At 34.8% G+C, this 20,235-nt stretch overlaps 1 protein-coding gene across 1 annotated transcript in view; it reads left to right on the top strand.

Annotated features, from left to right (window-relative positions):
• Positions 1-20,235, top strand: part of LOC141447512 (putative fatty acyl-CoA reductase CG5065) — a 40,719-nt gene that overhangs the window by 6,948 nt on the left and 13,536 nt on the right. Inside the window, exons 4-5 of the mRNA XM_074115149.1 lie at positions 16,208-16,353; positions 17,086-17,195. Of these exons, the coding sequence (XP_073971250.1) occupies positions 16,208-16,353; positions 17,086-17,195 (256 nt within the window). The remainder of the gene's footprint in view (positions 1-16,207; positions 16,354-17,085; positions 17,196-20,235) is intronic.

Genomic DNA, 20,235 nt, shown 5'->3' with positions numbered 1-20,235 from the left:
GAGCCAGAGGAGGCACCTTTATTGAAGGCACAGTACATGTTTCACAAGTTGAGTAAAGTGCATTATTTGATAAATTAAGGAATAAGTTTGATCCTTTAAATGAAAGATATTGATCAAAAATGTCCTGAACGAGAAGTCCAGGCAAAAATGACACTTTCCAGGAAGGGCGTTTTCTTCTTGTCAACCTTTAAAGGGATTTTTTTTTAATCCCTGTCCAGAGGCCACCTGTGGTGAATTGGAAAAAAGCCCTAGCGCGCTAATGAACTCAGATGATTGAAGATCTGTGGTCGGGGGTAGAGGTAGGCATACCTCTAATGGTTCATTTGCGTCGGTGTAAAACTTAAAAAAATGAATAATATTACAAAAGTCTGCCTAGAAACCTTGAAAACTTTCATTACGAGATATTTACCAGATTTTTTTTCTCTTTCATTAAATAAAATAACAGGATAATAATCAAAAATAAAATAACAGGATAATAATAAAAAATTAAATAACTATAACTGCAGTCAAGGTAAAATTAAATGAAAAATATTTATCTATCCAATCTTGATAAATGTGATGCTTTTTTCTGTTTCACTTCTGGTCATGGTAGATAGAAGAATTTAGTAAGCGTGAAGATATAAACATAACCTATTGCAACACGTACAACTACCAGAGTGTTTTCGCGAAGTAATATCTATATTTTCTACGTATTAATTATTAATTTAAATAATGTTTCAAATTAATCTAACTGATGGTTAAATTCTTGGCTTTGCTAAGAGCACAAAAATACGTAAACTGTAAAATAATTAGTGAGAAAAATGTTCTCAGAGCGAGAAATAATATACTTTTAATTTCCGTTTGAATTAATTGAAGTGTTCTTTGGAAACATAAAATTTTCATTTGATAAGATGTCATTTAGATAAGATTGTAATTACGCTCAATTAAAGAAAATTGGAAAAGCTATAAGACTGTCCTTATAATAAAGACAGTGTGGCTCCTTTGAAAATGAGATTTTTTACTTAGTTTTTCTTTTTTACGGCGCATGGTACAATGATTTTTTTAAATAAAAAAAATCGTTAATAACTGAACAAAGTACGAACACGTAAATCGTTTTGATCATTAGGTAACGTTTTGTTGAGTATCTGAACGCTTGAACCAGACTTGGGGGTTCCGGTTGAAGCGTTTCTCTAGATACAATCACATTATCACACTTTATCTCCCAAAGACAGGATGTAGGATGACATAGGATGTAGCTAAGTCAAATTACAGGGGGGTACTTTACATTTTATGGTAAAGGTTCCTGTGGTCTAACCACGTTAAGTAAAAGTAAAGAAAAAAAGAGTAAAGTAATCGCCTATTTTTTCAGGCGGGGCTTAAGGTCCAACTAACATTTATTAGGTGTCGTGGACGGAGGCGAATAGCAAACGTACTTTACTATTTCTCATTTAACCATTAAATAAAATCTAAGGCCTAAAGACCGGGTATCGAACCCACTAAACCAACAATACATCTTAGCTTTACAGGTATCCACGTTAAGTACATAGGCCTAACTTTGGACAACAAACTGACTTTCACTACCCACGCACAGGACAAAGTAAACGCAGGCAAACTGGACTACACAACTTTTATTAAGTAGTCATTAGGCCGATGTTACTGTAAGCCTGCTCCGCCTGGAGTCTGGACTTATAGAAATTAATATCAAGAAAATCCAGCGAAAACGCAGAACAAATTTCGTCAAACTCGCTACAGACTGTCTCCACGACGCGCTAGAATTGACTCTCTCCACGGAGACTGCATCAATTATTATCTCCCAGTACACTCCTACGATCCAAAATCGTCTGCTCAAACTCCTTTCCATTCTAGACTGCCATCCCAATTCACAGCCTCCTACAGATCCTTCTATTCCCTACAGACACAAGAGAATAAAACTAATCTTACTCTAACTTTCTACACTAGCTGCAGGTTTTTCCTCTCCTTTTTTCCCTGCATTCCTATCTTGCTCATCCTAACCTTACTAAGATTAACACTGTTATGAAGGTTACAATGTTTTGTACATTACAATTCATTTATTTATTTTTTTGTATATATTTTTCATTGAAATAAATATTTATACTATTCTAGTGTAAAGGTTACGTAGTTGATCTTTATTCTCTATTAGTGAAACCAGGGTTTGAAGATATGAAAATGACACTTGATGGCACACAAATGCAGCTTTTCCATGACAACCAATCACATCTTTTACCTTCAACTTTCGTTAGTAGGTCTGGGAGAGCACTTCACAGATTTCAGACTTTTTCCCCACAATAATTTTCCACAGTTTTGTGTTCTGTGATTTTTCACTTTTCCAGTGATGGACAGGAAATTTCATTTTTTACGAAATAGTTTTCAAAACTTTCCATAATTTTATTCTTAACTTCCTGCAATTGTGTCTAGTACAAGAAGCTTTTAGCAATTTCACTAAGCTGTACGCTTTGAAGGGGAGCCATTTTTCTATTCCTAAATATCCTGGACAGCACACGTCATAATAAAAGGGGAACCTCTCTTCATGATGATAAATTTTCCCAATCAAAAAGGAAAAAAAAAGGAAAAATCGTAATCTAATCTGAAAAACATTTTGATGAACCCATTTTCTGTTTTAAAAGACCACTAATTCTTCAGTGTATGAATGGTCCATCCCTTCCAGTATATCGCGCAACAGTTTGCTTCTGCCTGCATCCAGTGGGTATCTGAAATCTCCTTCAACACTCCAGGAAATACATTTGAGCATTCATACTATCAAGATCCTCTATCTCTCGCAGTTGTTGATTCTTAATTCCGTTTTATATCTCTTTCGCACTTTTTTGCTTTATTTCTTTTAAATTTTTTTGATCTTCAGAAAAGGAGTGAAGTTAACTTAAGAATTGCATGTTCTAAGAACTTTTTTTGAACGATGCATAGCAACTTTACTATTTTTTACAGCATATTTTCATTGTTCACCTTGCAGATATGACATTCACGATAAGATATATTGCTGACTAATCAAGGTGATTGAATAATTTGTTTGTTTTTCACCCCCCCCCCCCCACCATGCCAATCGCCAATGATTATTATGGTGATTATACAATCTTAATGAAAAAATTATGAAGACAATAAAAAATAATTCATTACCAACCATGCGCATTACAAAATGACACTTGCAGTAAATTGCATTCTCTTTATTTAATGAAATAGTCATGTCTTTAAGTACAGGCATGCATTAGTGGTGTTGTTTCGATTATTATGGTAGTCTTGCACTTTGTGTACCCATAGTTCGACAAATATACGTTGTTAGATTTGTAGAGGAATTTTTTCGTGATAGAATTTAGATACTTAATCTTGCTTAGGCAAACAATTTTTTTATTTAAATCATTTATTTAGTTACAATCAACGCATTTTGCGTGATAAGCAACAAGGGTAACAATAAGCAACATATCACACATATCAGAGTGGAGAAGTTACCCAGCGGTAACACTCCAAAAACATTCAAAATTCTACTGACTCTCTTCATCAGAAGAGATCGCGATGCCAATGTCTTTTAAGACTGTCCTAGAAGTGTTGTCTGGAAATGTTCTTGAATGTTGTACAAGTGGATTGTGATGAGATTGAATGTTAAGATGGAATTTTCTGTATCGTGTTTTCAGCAACTTGTGTTGCACGAAAGGAATGTTCAAGTCTGTGTGAATGGTTTGATTGGGTGACGTAGAAAGGAGCGTCCAGCTATAGAGCGAAGAATTTTAGATATTGCAAGGACTGGATCCTTTGCAGATTAGAGCGATTGGTTGAACCCCACAGTTCGATGCCATAAGCCCAAACTGGCATTAATATACTTACATGTATATGTCTTTTGTTGTCCAGAGTGAGTTTTGATCTGTTGTCGAGTAGCCTTTTCAGTTGTCGGAAGCGTCTGTTAAGTTCGGTACTCTTAAGTCGAGTATGAGGGTTCCATATAAGTCTTCTGTCAAGGTAAAGCCCAAGGTAGCGGACTACTGGTAAAGGAATAAGATTGCAAAAGACAGGAGGAAGAGTGATGCGTCGAAGAGTGAAGGTAATGTTTTGAGATTTTGTCTCGTTCAGTTTGATAGCCCGTTTTTTGATCCATTTTTCTAAGGAGGTGAGGTGAGACTGAAGGTTTCTATGAGCTATTATTGGATCTTTGTTAGTAGATAAGATGGCAGTATCGTCAGCATAGGTGAGAAGAGTAGTTTGAGGATGAGTAGGTATGTCTGAGGAGTAGATTAGGCAAAAATTAGAAACAAATTTAAATAAAGTACATAACGTTTCTAATTGGCTGAAATTACCAGCTTCAATATTAATGAAATGTTGGCTACTTGCTGATTTTGGGTAACCTTTTATCGTTTAATCAACCCTTATACTTATAACTTTTTTTAGGGCTGGTGTAGTGGTGTAATGAAGCTTGGAAGCTTAAGTGATAGATCCTTAGTTTCAATTCCGTGAGGAGCAACTTTTTTATTTTTTGGGGAAAATAAAATTGTTTACAGTAAAGTAAGAGCTTCCGCCACGTGCACGATGTCTAATTGGTAGTTGGACGTTAAGCCCTACCTAGAAAAATAGGCGATTATTTTACTTCTTATTTACTTAAATTGCAGCCAAAGAAAGCATAGTGAGTTCCGCTCCCTCCATGTTATGTACCAAAAATAAAAAAAAAGAGGAAAACCATGATAAAGAAAATTCTTAGCACATCAATATGATTTTTCCGAAAATTTTTGAGAGTGGGGGTCGCTGATTGAAAAAAAAAAAAAAATTGACAATTTCTGATCTAAAACAATATAACACGTAAACTGACATACAGTTTACAGTATAATATAGGATGCTTGTTTAATTTAGAACAGACAGTATTTCAAAATTAACCGGTTTTTTTCGATTTCTTCTGAAGGTTACTGGAAAAAAAAAATATATATGTATTGTGAACAAGTTAATGTGGGTTCACTTTTAAGAAAAGTATGTCACATAAAGGTTTCAAAAAAATGTCTTTATAAAAAAATTCCATGATAATAATTTCAGACTTGCTAGTTTTGAATCTAGTAGAAATTTTGTGGAAATTTTGCCTAGAACATTGCATCTACTTTTTACTTTTTTCTTACTTTCTCATCATTAAACAAAAGTCTGTTGAAATCTTAAATTTCAATATAAAGTTTTGAGTTGCTTTTTGAGTTTGGACTAGGGTAAGTGTTTGATCCAGGAAGTTAAGGCGCCACGATAGCCGAGCGGTTAGAGACTAGACCCGCAATGATAAGATTTAGTGGGTTCGATTCTCGGGTCTAGGCCTTGCATTTTATTTAATGGTTAATATGAGAAATTTATAGCAAAGTATGTTAGGTGGTTAGAGACTAGACCCGCAATGCTAAGATGTATTGTTGGTTTAGTGGGTTCGATTCCCCTGGTCTAGGTCTTGGATTTTATTTAATGGTTAATATGAGAAATTTACAGTAAAGTATGTTGGGCGGTTATAGATTAGACCCGCAATGCTAAGATGTATTGTTGGTTTAGTGGGTTCGATTCCCCTGGTCTAGGCCTTGGATTTTATTTAATGGTTAATATGAGAAATTTACAGTAAAGTATGTTAGGCGGTTATAAACTAGACCCGCAATGCTATAAGATTCCTGTAAAGAGACTGTACAAAAAAAAACAGTCCTGCTCGAGCAACCCATTCAGTACCCAAAATCAGTCCCGGAAATCTTTATCCCGGTCTCTTCTTCGTTCCTTTCTTCAATTTGTCCATATTCATAGGAATAAAGGAGAGGATTTTGAGAAACTCAATGATGGGTATCCTCTAAAAAAAAGAGAGTGGACACCCTGGCACAAGTCGTCCAAGAAGACCTGTCTACCAGGTTGTGGGTTTTCGCTAAAGACCAGCTCCCAATTTGAAGCAGATAAACTGAATTTTGCTAGAAGACCAAAATACTTTCCAAAACTCCTATCGTGGAGACAATTTAAGATTTAAAACTTTGATAGTTAACACCAATTTTTATCCAAGTACAAAACCAAGTAGTTGAAGTTACCTGAGACCTTCAGAAACGTCACGTGCTGAATTCTATCAATAGTTTTTATACGTTCAGGCAATTTAGAGTAGGTTAGTTTTTTATTTTTGATTAAAAACTAAAAATTGTAAACAGCATTTTTTCATACGATTCACTTTCATTTATTTATTATCTAATGTGATAAAGCACATTTTAAGAGCCAGTCATATCAAAATGTCAAAAACTTACTTCATGTCTAGTGAAATATTAAATTTAAATAATTTGTACTTGACATTATTAAAAAAATTAATAATAATTAATTAAAAATATATATCTAGAACAAATACTTTCATATTTTTCTCTTACTACTTACTCCCAAGATGTTAAACGTTTTGGCTGGCTCCTCAGAGTGCCTTAAAACAATTTTCCGGAAAAAAAAGAAAGCAATCAAAGCAGATCTTTCATAAATGAAAGCTTTTGGAAATTTTCCATAAATTCACAATTTTAGCATCACATTTAGTTTACCATTATAATGTTTTGTATAAGGCATAAAAATGTTAATATATAACTGGAGATTAAGCTCTATGCTGTGGAATTCTGGAATCCAGGCAGCTTTCGATCTTTTGAGATAAGTAACCTGAACTTTATGACACACCTAACTGAAGAAATACCTTCAGAATTTGATCTTTTCATCAAGATATGTTAGCATCTTTCTCCTACAATTCCACAGAGATTGTCTTCTGATACTGCAAAGCTCAGCAAAGGAATCGGAAAGAGGTCAGTGGAAAAACATAGCAACTTCCTAACTGAAGCAATGGCCTATTTTTTTTCAGGCGGGCTTTACGTTCCAACTACCACAATTAGGCGTCGTGGACGGAGGCGACTAGCAAATGTACTTTACTAATAAAATTCTCATATTAACCATTAAATAAAATCCAAGGCCTAGACTAGTACCGCAATACATCTTAGCTTTGCGGGTCTAGCCTATAACCGCCTAACATACTTTACTATAAATTTCTCATATTAACCATTAAATAAAAACCAAGGTCTAGACCAGGGGAATTGAACCCACTAAACCAACAATACATCTTAGCTTTGCGGGTCTAGTCTATAACCGCCTAACATACTTTACTATAAATTTCTCATATTAACCATTAAATAAAATCCAACGCCTTGATGGGGGAATCGAAACCACTAACCAGCGATACATCTTAGCTTTGCGGGTCTAGCCTATAACCGCCTAACATACTTTACTGTAAATTTCTTTTATTAACCATTAAATAAAAATCCTAGACCTAGACCAGGGGACATCGAACCCACTAAACCAACAATACATCTTAGCTATGCGGGTCTAGCCTATAACCGCCTAACATACTTTACTACAAATTTCTTTTATTAACCATTAAATAAAAACCAAGGTCTAGACCAGGGGAATTGAACCCACTAAACCAACAATACATCTTAGCTTTGCGGGTCTAGTCTATAACCGCCTAACATACTTTACTATAAATTTCTCATATTAACCATTAAATAAAAATCCAAGACCTAGACTAGGGGGCATCGAACCCACTAAACCAACAATACATCTTAGTTTTGCGGGTCTAACCTTATAACCACTCGGCCACCGTGGTTCCTTAACAATCGGTACAGCAATGACGGTATCGACAATTCAATGAGCTCAAATGACTAAAATGAATGTTTATTCGATGGCCATTTAATATCGATTACTCCTTAAGTTAATGTAACTGTGAAAGACTCAAGATTGTAATTACATTTTTGGGGCATGTGTTTTGGGAAGTAATTTTAGATACATCAGTGCAAAGAGGCGTGTGTCGTATGAATCAGATATGAATTTAATTCCATGTAGCACGAGTCAAACATCTTTTTACTTCCTTCAATATAAAAAGAAATATTTCATGATTATTAATTCGTCTAAATATGACAAGTTCCATACTGTTCTCTTAATTAGCTCTCTCTACTTGCTGCAATCCTTTCGTACTGTTATTCCTGACCAGACAGACTGGAATGGCCCCAAGACTTTCTTGAGCTCTTTTTTTTTTTGGTACCGAAGGAAATACTTTATTACGTTCATTTCCGGTGATAACTCGATACAGAAAATTTGTCACGATCGCAATACTTCCTCTAAAAAAAAAGGAAGAAGTAATATTACGTAACAGATAGGTGTGTGTGTGACAACACATTCCAAAATTTTATTTAGTTTTGTTTTTGTTCGTGTTTAAACATGTTCAAGATCATGATATATATATATATATATTTATTTTAAATAATAAGGCCTTAAAAATTCTATTTCCTACTAAAAAAAGCCATCTGTATTTTAACTGAAATTACTTTTTTTTTTGCATTGTGTTTCGGATTTTTGAAAGTACTAATACGAGAACAAATACAAAACAAAAAATCATACTAAGGTCAAACAGAGATGATTTCCGTTTGGTGTGTATCCAAGTGGGCCGCGTGTTTTTTTCACTTAATTACGCAGCATGAATTTTAGCATTTATAATTTTTATTTTGAGAGGGGAGGGCCTTGATATTAAGAAATTAATATTAGGTATAAGATTTTGCTCTGGTTTGGCTGTACAGCGTGATTAGCAAATACTCTTAAACATGGCTGACATTTTGGTTTGTTTTGTTCACATACTATTTATTGGCTGATGTCATGATAGGTGACAAATTTGCTGTATCATGTTTTTACCGGTTCAAATTTCCGTTTCAATTTTTTTACTTTGTGTTTTTTAGCATTAAGACCGTACAATTAATTATCTTCAGTGAACAACCCACACGACTTCCGATTAATATAGTCCTCATGATGCTAACTTGTATGGAACAAAATCAATTCCTTTTTTCCTGCCCTTAATCTACCTTAGAAGGTACTTTGAAAAGTGCAGGAGTCTGTAACGAGAGAACACTGATCCCGGTGAAAAAAAAGCTTACTTACCTTAAATTTCTCCTTAAAAAAAAAAGTACGTGATTGTGATCAAAGATTACCAAAAATATATTACCATAAATATGCGGAAATTGTTGAGTATTTCGTTAATTAATTCGGACTCGCGATTTAACTGGACAGCCCGGTGTAATTTGTAACCTTTGACTTCCTTATTTTAAGACAGCCTACTTTAAAATTGACTACTGGTCCATCTAAAAGAGTTTTCAATGAATTAAACAACTTGATAAACTATGTTGAGTGCTCGTGAAAACATTTTCTTGCAAAACAAACATAATTTCTCATACGAAGATAACAGGAATCCTGGAAAATGATATACCGTTTCAAAGCCCATTAGACAAGAAAACCTTTACTAAAAAGTGCCAGCACCTAGGTCGGATAATGATCACATAAGAGCCTAATGAGTTTTCTTAAAAATTTCGATTACTTTTATTTTTCCAATATCCAGGAGGAAGATTGAGGCTTTTTGGGAGAATAACTTAGGCTTCGAAATGGTATCAATTTTTAGTAAATTTATCTGTCTTCCTAATCGTGTCATCAGAATCGAATTCAGTCTAAAACTTTCTGAGTAATAACATTTTTATTGGAAAAAAAAGTAACGATTTTAGAAAAAAAAATTTAAAGTGACGTCACTCAAGAACAGTGGAAAATATGAAGTTGGCCAATACGTCATTGTACTCCACTTTAGATGTACTACACATAGTAGGCCTATGAACAATACTTACTGGTTCACCCTGTGTATAACTTTGGTCTGCATAAGATAATTCTTTTATTTAATCTGTATTTGTAATGATTAGTTTTTGGTTTCTTTATAATTCTATGTTATTAATCTGTAACAACATCACCACCGTGCTCCTTTGTATGGGGTCTACCCCTATAACAGACAAATTGAATTGAATTGAACGTGTTTGTCGTTGAGTTCGAATTCTGGTTGAGTTAGCCAGCTTATGTTTATTTTTTTTTTTAATAAAATTCGAAACAGTAATAAACTATTTAGAAATTATCCCTAGATAGGATAAACAATTTGACATTTGACTTCTGGACTAACAGCCACATGTGAAACCAACAACGCTTGTAAATATTTTATTTACACACTCGTTTTTCGTAAAAATAAAAACCTATTAGTTTGGAAAGCATATTTACATCGGCTATATTTACAAAATAGAAATAGACAGGTTAAAGGTTAGAATTGATCCATAGCCTAACTAAACGATGAAGAATGACCCCTTCCCTCTCTTCTAGCAGCGTTCCACTTAGGCTAACAACCTCCGCGGATACTACTTACCCTGATCAAGGTCGTGGCCAGCGCACTCTATCATTGTTTAAATGATGCATTTACTTTCACTTAACGTCCACCTTCTCTGGGCGTTTAAATGACAATGTGCGCTCGCACATATGTTTTTTGTGTTTTTTTAAGTACTAATTTTAGAATAAAGTATTTCTTTTAAATTTACATTTTACTTAACAATGTTATTCTTACGTAAATATAACTTCTAAATGGGAACTGGAAATTCATGAGATATTTTATGGAAATAACTTAATTATATATACATATATATATTTTGTATGCGTAACATTTAAAAATAATACTGTGTGAACCTGTTGAGGCACATTAGCATTTTTCTCTTCTCACTTCTGTTGAATTAAATTCTCTCTTGATTTACAAGAGTCCCAAATCTTTTTTATTCCGGGACAGGGGGGATCAAAAGCTGAACAACAATTACGAGGGTCGTTTGAAAAGTCCGTGCAAAGTCAGAGAGATAGCACCACTGGCGCGTATCGAGGTTATGTTTAGTTAGTAGCATCTCTTGGAAGAACATACACCAAGTTTCAGCCAGATCGGTCTATTTCTTTGTGTTTGGCATTCGTTTGAATCGAGGAAGTCGAGTGATTTTCAAAAAATGGACGAAAAAGAATTTCGTGTGTTGTTTAAACACTACTTTATGAAAGGCAAAACGCCTCAGGAGACTAAAGAGAAGCTTGATAAACATTTTGGTGACTCTGCACCTTCGATTAGAACAGTTTATAAGTGGTTTCAAAATTTTCGGAGTTGCCATATGGGCACAAGTGACGCTGAACGTTCTGAACGCCCTGTTGAGGTTACTACTCCAGAAATCATTGATAAAATCCATGATATGGTGATGGATGACAGAAGAGTGAAGGTGCGTGAGATTGCTAGTGCTGTGGACATCTCGAATGAACGGGTACATAATATTTTGCATCAACATTAGGACATGAAAAAGCTATCCGCAAGATGGGTGCCGCGATTGCTCACGCTTGACCAAAAACGAAATCGTGTGAAGTGTTGCAAGGACGGTTTGCAGCTGTTCCAGAAGAATCCGCAGGACTTGAAGCGTCGTTTCGTCACTGTGGATGAAACATGGATACATCACTACACTCCTGAGACCAAAGAACAATCTAAACAATGGGTTACCAAGGGGGAATCTGCGCCAAAAAAGGCGAAGACCGTTCCTTCGGCCGGAAAGATTATGGCGACTGTCTTTTGGGATTCGCAAGGAATAATCCTCATCGACTATCTGGAAAAGGGTAAAACTATTACAGGTACATATTATTCATCGTTATTGGACCGTTTGAAAACCTAGCTGCAAGAAAAACGCCCACGATTGGCCCACAAAAAAGTCCTTTTCCATCACGACAACACACCAGCTCACACCTCAGCAGTTGTGGTCGCAAAATTAATGGAAATAGGGCTCCAACTCGTTTCACATCTCCCCTATTCTCCAGACTTGGCTCCCTCGGACTACTATTTGTTCTCCAATATGAAGAAATGGCTGGCGGGAAAAAGATTTTATTCAAACGAGGAGGTGATTGCAGAAACGAATGGCTATTTTTCAGACTTGGACAAATCCTATTATTCGGAAGGGATCAACAAACTAGAGCAGCGTTGGACGAAGTGTATAAGCCTAAAAGGAGACTATGTTGAAAAATAAAAAAGGTTTACCCCAAAAAATTAAGTAGTTTTTATTTCTGCACGGACTTTTCAAACGACCCTCGTAAAAGAATGTGAACATAAAATAGGTGAATAGAATTATAATAATTTATTAACGGGAAGAAGATCGTGAATTGAGTGATTTCCTGCGGAAACGAAATTTTTTTTAAATGTTCCCCTAATGTGAAACATTAAACACTAATGAGGAGTAGTTGAAAATTTGAAAATTGAGTGAAAAAAACAAAAAACAGTTTGCATTTAACTGTGAAAATTGGTGTATGACCATTTTAATCCCAGAATTTTCATTTTTCTTCAAATTTCCATTTTACAACTGTATTAACATTTTGATTGAATTACGTGAGGAGAGTATCTGAAGATGTAATGTAGGCTTCAAAAGATGTTAATGGTAAACAGGAAGTAAAAGTTTTTGAAGGAGGTGACGGATTAAGTTGACCATGTAACGCACCTTCAGGGGTCATGGAGAGTAAAGGTCGCCTCTGGACACAGGTCATCCCACCACAAATAGCGACCTCTCCTTAACTATTAGATTACGCTCTTTTGTATTTCTAATAGCTTTAAGTGGAGCTTAATTTCTTAAAGTTCCTTTGGTGATAATTTTAATGAAAAAATTTTTAAACAAAAAAAGCTCCGAAAACCGATTAGCTCAGTGGTTAACGTACGGGACCCTTATGCGGTCATCCTAAGTTCAAATGAACAATTTCCCCTTCTTAGGAGCTTCTCCAGTGATGAATAGTGTTGCCTGTAACAAATTAACGCTGCCCAGAACTTAGCAATTCCCCCCTTCCCAAACAAAATGCTCATGGTGAAAAAAACATTTTTGCAGGAGATATAAGATGTTAAGTGTTAGGGGGTTTTGCATTTCCTTCAAATTTCGAATTGCTGTATCTCCTGTCCTACTCTCGATATCTCTGCGGAACTATGTACAATTATAGTACTCGTTTACCACTACAATTGTGCACAATTGCAGGTTTCTAGGAGTATTTTGGGAGGAGATATAAGGTGTTAAGTGTTTGAGGATTTTGCATTCCCTTCATATTTCGAACTGCGGTATCACCTGTCCTGTTATCGTTCTTTCTGCGGAACTATGTATAATTATACAGAAAGAGAATCAAAGAGATTTTGTTCTAAGAACCTATTTGGTAATTCGAGCTTTTATATTCTCTGATATACTAGATTATGGAAAAGTAGATATTTCTGAAAGGAAGCTACACGTTAAGACTAACTCAGTTGAAATTCAGTTCACAGGAAGGAAGTACAAATGAAAATCATGGATCTTAAAGAGGGTAGTTAGGTTTTTAGGGAAGTTGCAAAATAAACGTAGAGATTGCGGTTGAAGACCTTTTTTTAAAAAAGAAACAAAAAACCTTGGACGTACACATGGGGTTTTAGACATATTTTGATCCAAGACGTTCATTGTGACGATTAGTTCTATTCTTGGGGAAACCAGATGCTCAAGCCTTGTAATACTTCTCATTATTAGCAGTGGGCGAAAGTGCATTTATAAAAGTTGTTTGACTCTCTTGCATTTAAGAAATAGGTACTAGTTTGGTCACCACTCTTTGCTAGAATATTTAACACACTATTGAAGCGATAGAAAAAAAATGGTAATTTTGCAACTAGTAATAAGAAACAAGTTTTCTCCTCCACCATTTTAAAAAAATGACCGCTTTTTTTTAAAAACTCACTTTTTTTGCAAGTATATTTTGTAATTTGTGATCTGGAATGTCGGCTTTCAACTTAGGTTCCATGCTTACTGCGGAATTAGGCGGAGACTAGGCGGCCATTGTAGGGTCCTTCACATGGGGTCTGTAGCTAAAAGAACCATACTGTAACGAACCCGATTTAAGTCTAACTGGAGCAGAAATATCTTCTAGTCAATATGGTCCAGGGATAGTTGATTTTCAGCCTTTGGACTGAATGTTATTATTTTTAAAATAGCTACAAAAGACCCCACTTTTCTATAAAACTATGGCAGACCTAGACAACCATGGTTTAAGGGGAACTGTCACTAATAAATGGGTTGTTACGACAATAAGCAGGCTGAAAGTGAACCACGCGGTGTGTGGATCGTATCTTCACAGGATCAACAAAAAGGTCCTCTCTCCTCTTTGCGTAGATTGCAATGAGGGGGAGGATTTCAAACATATAATAATGGATATGTCCACGTTATGTGGTGGAAAGGGAACGAATGTTTGACGACATATACAGGTATTTTGATGCACCATTTCGCTACGAAGACATAATATTCTCTACCCAACATCTACTATGTGCTTAAATCTGTAGCAGAGCTAGCACAGAAATATGAATGTATTTAAAAGTTATAGCCGATTAGAATGAATGGAAGAAAATGATTAGAGAAGGATTACGGTTTTTAATTTCGATTATGCTATAAGGATGGCAGGAATATAGAGTACTGATCCATCCGTTAGCTGTAAGTTTGTATGTAAATAGTTGTATATAGTAGAGGGATGAATGTGTGAAGCGAATGTATTTATAAGTAAGAATGGAGTGATATTCTAGTGATAAGCACCTAGACGATGCTGGCTGTTTGGCGAAAGCCAATGCCAGAAAAGGCAAAAAAAAAACACTTTTCCCCCACTACGACCTCATGAGTTAATCTCTGAGCTAATCATAGGCCTGATTTGAGAGCCGTAAGTGCACTCAACCATAGTTCGTGTAAAAAAAACCTACGGTCTGTAACCGCTGATATCCTTGGACCAGCATTACTTATAATTGCGCCAACTGGCCCAAGAAGCTGGACTATTTGATAAAGTTACGCGGCAACTCCTCAAGAAAATACTGCGTCCCTGGATGTTTACATCTACACATTTTAGGCCTACCATTTTCGTGGAATAGTATGTAAGTCAAGTCCAATATAATGGCTTCAATTCTAATGAAGCCAACTGAACATTAATCTTCTTCTTATTCTTAACTGGCGCTACAACTCATGTAGAGTCTTGGCCTCCTCAAGACGTGCCCGCCAGGCGTCTAACTAAACATTAATAAAATTAAAATTTCGATGAAAAAATGTCAAAAACCTTAATATCTACCGGAGGAACGTACTTTGCTTCAGTTTAAAAAAAGTATTTCTGGTCACTGTTCAATATGTGGTAGATTTTATTTACTTGCAATGCTTTAGCGAAGAGTGAAAGTACCTAAAAAAAGAATTTATTAATTAACAATTAAAATGTAAACAATACGCATGCGCCAAAAAAAGTAACACAACCAAATGAATGGTACAGCTGTGTGTTTTTATTGGGCCACTCACGAATTCAGGCGCGAAGAATACTCGTACTTTCTTACACAAGAACCGGTATCCTCAAGTTTCTATTATTGGACTACTAGAAACATCAGATTAAAACATTTTGTTCGCATCTTATTTATAAACATTCCTTTAAAAAAACATCTTCTTTTCCAAAGGATGTGTACATCATCCCAGTATATAACGTATAAATGTCAAAATTAATATTACATGGTCTGTTCACATGGGTTATTCACATCGCTTCCTGACTTACTTTGTATGCAAATTAGTGTGATGCGTTACAAAATTCAAATCTTCAAATAATGTCATGTTCTGACAGGTTTCTCCCCCACTCCCTGGTTTTTTTATTAGTGAAATAGTACAATATGGGCTAATCTGAATGGACTTTTCGTGGACCTCTTCTTAAATTAGTTCAAGTTAAGGGCATTTTGGATTGCCTGCGTTTCTTCCCATTTTTTACGGTGGAAGTAAAAGTAAAGTAGTTAAAGTATAGTAATTGCCAATTTTTTCAGGTGGGCTTTACGTCCAACTACCTAATTAGGTGTCGTGGACGGAGGCGACTAGCAAAGCATATTTTACTGTAAATTTCTTTTATTAACCATTAAATAAAATGCAAGGCCTAAGACCGGAAATCGAACCCAGTACCACAATACATATTAGCTTCGCAGGTCTCGCCTCTAACCGCTCGGCTACCGTGGCGCCTTTACAGTGGAACCGCCCTTTAATTCACAATCAATCCAATACACGGCGGTGAATCCTGAAGTTGAATAAAGATTTTAACGCCTCTTATCTCTTTTTTGCCCTAAACAAACTGCCCTCAGAGTAGGTTTTTTGGGCTCTTCTGAGTGTATTTCAAGTGAAATTAATGTACGTCAGTCAGAGCTTATAATTTATTTTTAATTATTTATTTTTTATTTTTAAGGAAAATGTGTCGAGCAATTTTTCTTTAAAATTACCCATAGAAATCACAGCGTTACATGTAAGTTCTATCATGATTATTTTTTTTTTTTTAATTTATAATTATTCACTTTGTTTAGGTGTTCGTCCATTTGTCTACCGCATTCTGCCATTGTGAGGAAGATGTTTTGCAAGAGAAGTTATACGAACCATTATACGATCCACACGACATTATGAGAGCTATGGATTGGATGAACGACAGAATAATCGATGTTATTACTCCAAAGTATGTAAAATCCAGATTAATTTAATTTTTGGGCCATTTTGGGGGGGGTATATATATATACACACACACACAAACAAGTTACAGTGAGACCAAATTTGGATACTTCCGGTAAAAATTCGGTATTCAAGTATATTGACACGATTACTATAACTTTCTTTTACGTACTACAATAAAGAGGAAGTAAAAATTATTTTATAAAAATTCTAAATCCCAAATACCAAATTAATACCACATGTAATCAAGACTGAAAACGAATCCAATTTCTAAAGTTTTTTATTTATTCCATATTTTATTGCTTGTAATTAAAACTGAACTTACGATGGTAATAAAACTCCCAGATATTAATCTACCGTGACGGATCGCTGTTAACAAGCCGTTAGCTAGCCATTAGCTGCAGTTACTTCATGATTACGTGAAGCTGTATTAGTTGAATGGCTGTTACTACCGTGTTAATTGTAGTAATGTATATTAGTTTTGAAAATATGATGGGATCTGCAGTACTAGATAATATCATCGATTTCATCCGTCACAGCATGTTATTTGTCCCTGACAAGATTCGGATCTTTATCCATCATTAGAGGTAGATTTCCCTCTATAATCATTTATTGTTTTTTTTTTTTTTTTTTTATAAACCTGGGTAAGAACTAAATAATATTTTCAAAATTCAAGGTTAGAAATTTGGGAATTGCAACAAAGAGAAGTCTTTTGAACATTTTTTTTATGCAATTTCAGATTACTAGACCACCATCCGAGCTGTTACACATTCACCAAGAGATTAGCTGAAAGTTTAGTAGCTGAATATGGAAGCAAGTTGCCGCTGACTGTGGTCAGACCTTCTATTGGTGAGTATATTTATCTAGTATTATCATTTCCTCTCGCTAGTACAGAGAAAGTATCACGATCGACAATTTTCCAATATGGAGTTCTAATATCGAGGAAGCCAGAGCCCCCCCCCCAAAAAAAGTGGGTCTCAGAAAATTATCTTATGTTTAAGAATAACATTATCTCACAAAATGAAATAAATCGCTGGAATTAGATTTGGGATAAGGTTTTTCGAGAAAAATTGTAAATTAATTATATTTACAATAATGATAATAATTTTAGGATTAAATGAGTTTCTGAAAATTTCTTATAGAAAGAAAAGTGCTCTAACAAAAAATGTAAACATTCCTTGTAAAGTTTCCTTGCACTGTGTGGAAGATATAGGTGGGAGGGGGGTCATTAATTCATGATAAAAAAAAAGTAAAAATCGATTTACACGAGTACATCGATCATGCAGACCGCGAAGTTGCCACAAAAAAAAAACCGCCAAAGCAAAAACAAACAAATTTGGAGGAGGTTTGCCTCCAATTTACCCAGTACATTGTGTGTGCGCTTGCGCATTATTGAGTCAGTTTTGGAACACGCTAACACAGAAATGCACCACCCTGTAATTTTTCGCTGGTAAATAAATTAATTATTAAATTATTGTTTTTCTAAATAGGGATCAATTTATTGCAATCATGACAATGGTGGATGTCATACGAGTGTTCTTACCATCAGATTCTTTAGATAATAAAGTGAAATATTATTTCTAATAGTTTGGCTAAGTACTATCTTTAACCGTGAGTAATTGCATTGCGTGTTTTTGGCCACTTAATCAACGTCAGTCGTTTAATGTAATTTATAATAAAGGTAATTACCTAACTGGTTTACTCTTATTACGAATTGTTTTCAGTGGATTATAGTTAAGGATTAACTTCTGGATCAATTATATCTGTGTAAATTACTTAATTGAGTCACTGATAAATAATAAAAATGTTCAGTCATCAATTATTTTAAGTGCCTATCGTCACTAAGGAAATGGGAGTCTTAAATTAAAGACCAGGGATCATTCGTGTTAATGCGTCTATAAAAACTGGGATTTAAATATTCTTGCTGGCCGAAGATTTGCGAATTAATTGAATACTAATAATATGAATAATTATGCTGCTAATAATATCTAATAAAATGACATATTGCTATAAATGTCAGATTCAGGGGACATCAGGGTTAATTCAAGCCAAAAGGTGAAGCCCCTTTTATTTCTTTTTGAATTAGATAAAGAGTGTAATACAGGCAATGCCCGGAATGTAACATTTGTAGATGACAATAACCAATCAAGGTGACGTGCTTGAATCGTATAAAAGCTGTGGGGAAAAACCGAATGAAAATAATTACTTAGAATTCTGCAACCACGAAGTATCTATAAAACCATAATTGGTGCAAAAAATTAATCGCAATTTCAAGGCATACATTCCGTATGTTCTAATTTATACCAAATGCATTTATCATGGCTGATTTAATTTGTCGTAAAGATTCTTTTTCTTTTTTTCTAATCCTGACCAATTACGGGTTTCCATCTATGATTACAGTTTTATTGATCAGTTTGGTTTATAGCGTTTTTTAATCTTCAACTAAGTTTTCGTTTCAATCTTAAACTAGCCAGTATGGTGTAAGATGGAAATGAGCGGAAAGCTATGTATGGAGCACATCTATTTACAGATCAGGTGCATCTAAACACAATACCAAGTTTTTCCTGTGATTTTCATCTTTTGAGAAAATTTATTGGTACACGTACCCCCAGACTAAAAAATAAATTGATGCTCAGTGGAACTAAAAATAATTTAAATTATTATTTAAAAAGCACATCTGTTAAACAGGATTTCGAAAAATTTAGCATTCTCAAATTACTTTCGCTTGTAACGTACCATGCGAACTCTTAATTTAGAAGGAATAAGTTTTATTGGCTAGGATAGGGATGGCGAACCTTTTTGAGACGTGGGTCAAATTTTGTTCATTTTTTTTTTAGTACTAGCTCTTGGGTCACTAATGCCCATTTACACAAGAGTTAAGTTTAAAGTTTTTAAACTGAATATTTTCAAAACTAAACATCTTTAAAATTCATTTGGCTTAACGGGTAAAACGGGACGAAACAAGTGCTAGTCTCTTTTTACAAACATAACTGAACAAAACCTTACAAAAGTATGTTTTATCTGAAGAAAAATCTAAATATGGTTATTTGCTTTGGGTTGTCGAATTTGTTAACAAACAAAATATGAGTAAAATTATACATTTTATTTGATATTTTGTAAACACTTTAGCTTTACTTCAAATACTACAAAAGCATTTGTCGTCATTTGCGTTTTAGAACTGTAATGATCAAACTACAGGTTATAGATTGCTATTGTGTCAATGCGTGATTGAAAAAAAATACAGATAGAATATAAATTATCCACAACAATTAGAAAATCTAAATCAACCCGCGTAAACAAACAAATGGTTGCCTAGCAATTGTGGGTCAGTGAAAAAGCTTGCTAGGAGTACACGGTATACGAGTATAAGGATAACTCCCAGGACCAGATTAAATTTTTTACAAGGTCAGTGTCAGCACGATCAAGGACACCACATTAAGATGGACAGCATTCTTGTGAAGCTGGTTACACTAAGCACCGAGAATAATCAAAAAGAGAAACCGGGTTTCCATTCGAAAAAGTAAAGCGTGTAAAATTCACTTCACCTTTGCTTAGCTATAGTCAAATAGTGAGTACTTGACCCTCAAGTTTTTTAGCGAACTTGGAGAATCGGGAAATTGAGGGATTAGAATCATGGCTTAGGAGGAATGGATTTACCATTTTCTTTGCTGTTGTCTGAACTATGGCTCCCACGATTTTCTTTAAACTTTGCTCACAAACTTGTACTTGCTTACGGCGTAAACATGAGTGAAGTCGAAATTCCTATATCAACCTCTGGCGATGGGTGAAAGACCGAATCTAGTAAGAGATTCCCATAAAATTACGCGTACTACGACGAATAAAATGAACGATATTCTCCAGCGGACATAACCACATTTTCACTTACAAA

This window comes from Rhodnius prolixus, unplaced genomic scaffold, assembly GCF_049639745.1.
Source record: "Rhodnius prolixus isolate KJV_2025 unplaced genomic scaffold, Rpr scaffold_7, whole genome shotgun sequence".
Lineage (NCBI taxonomy): Eukaryota > Metazoa > Arthropoda > Insecta > Hemiptera > Reduviidae > Rhodnius > Rhodnius prolixus.
The sequence above is the reverse complement of the archived record's forward strand: the minus strand, read 5'-3'. Positions and strand labels throughout refer to the sequence as shown.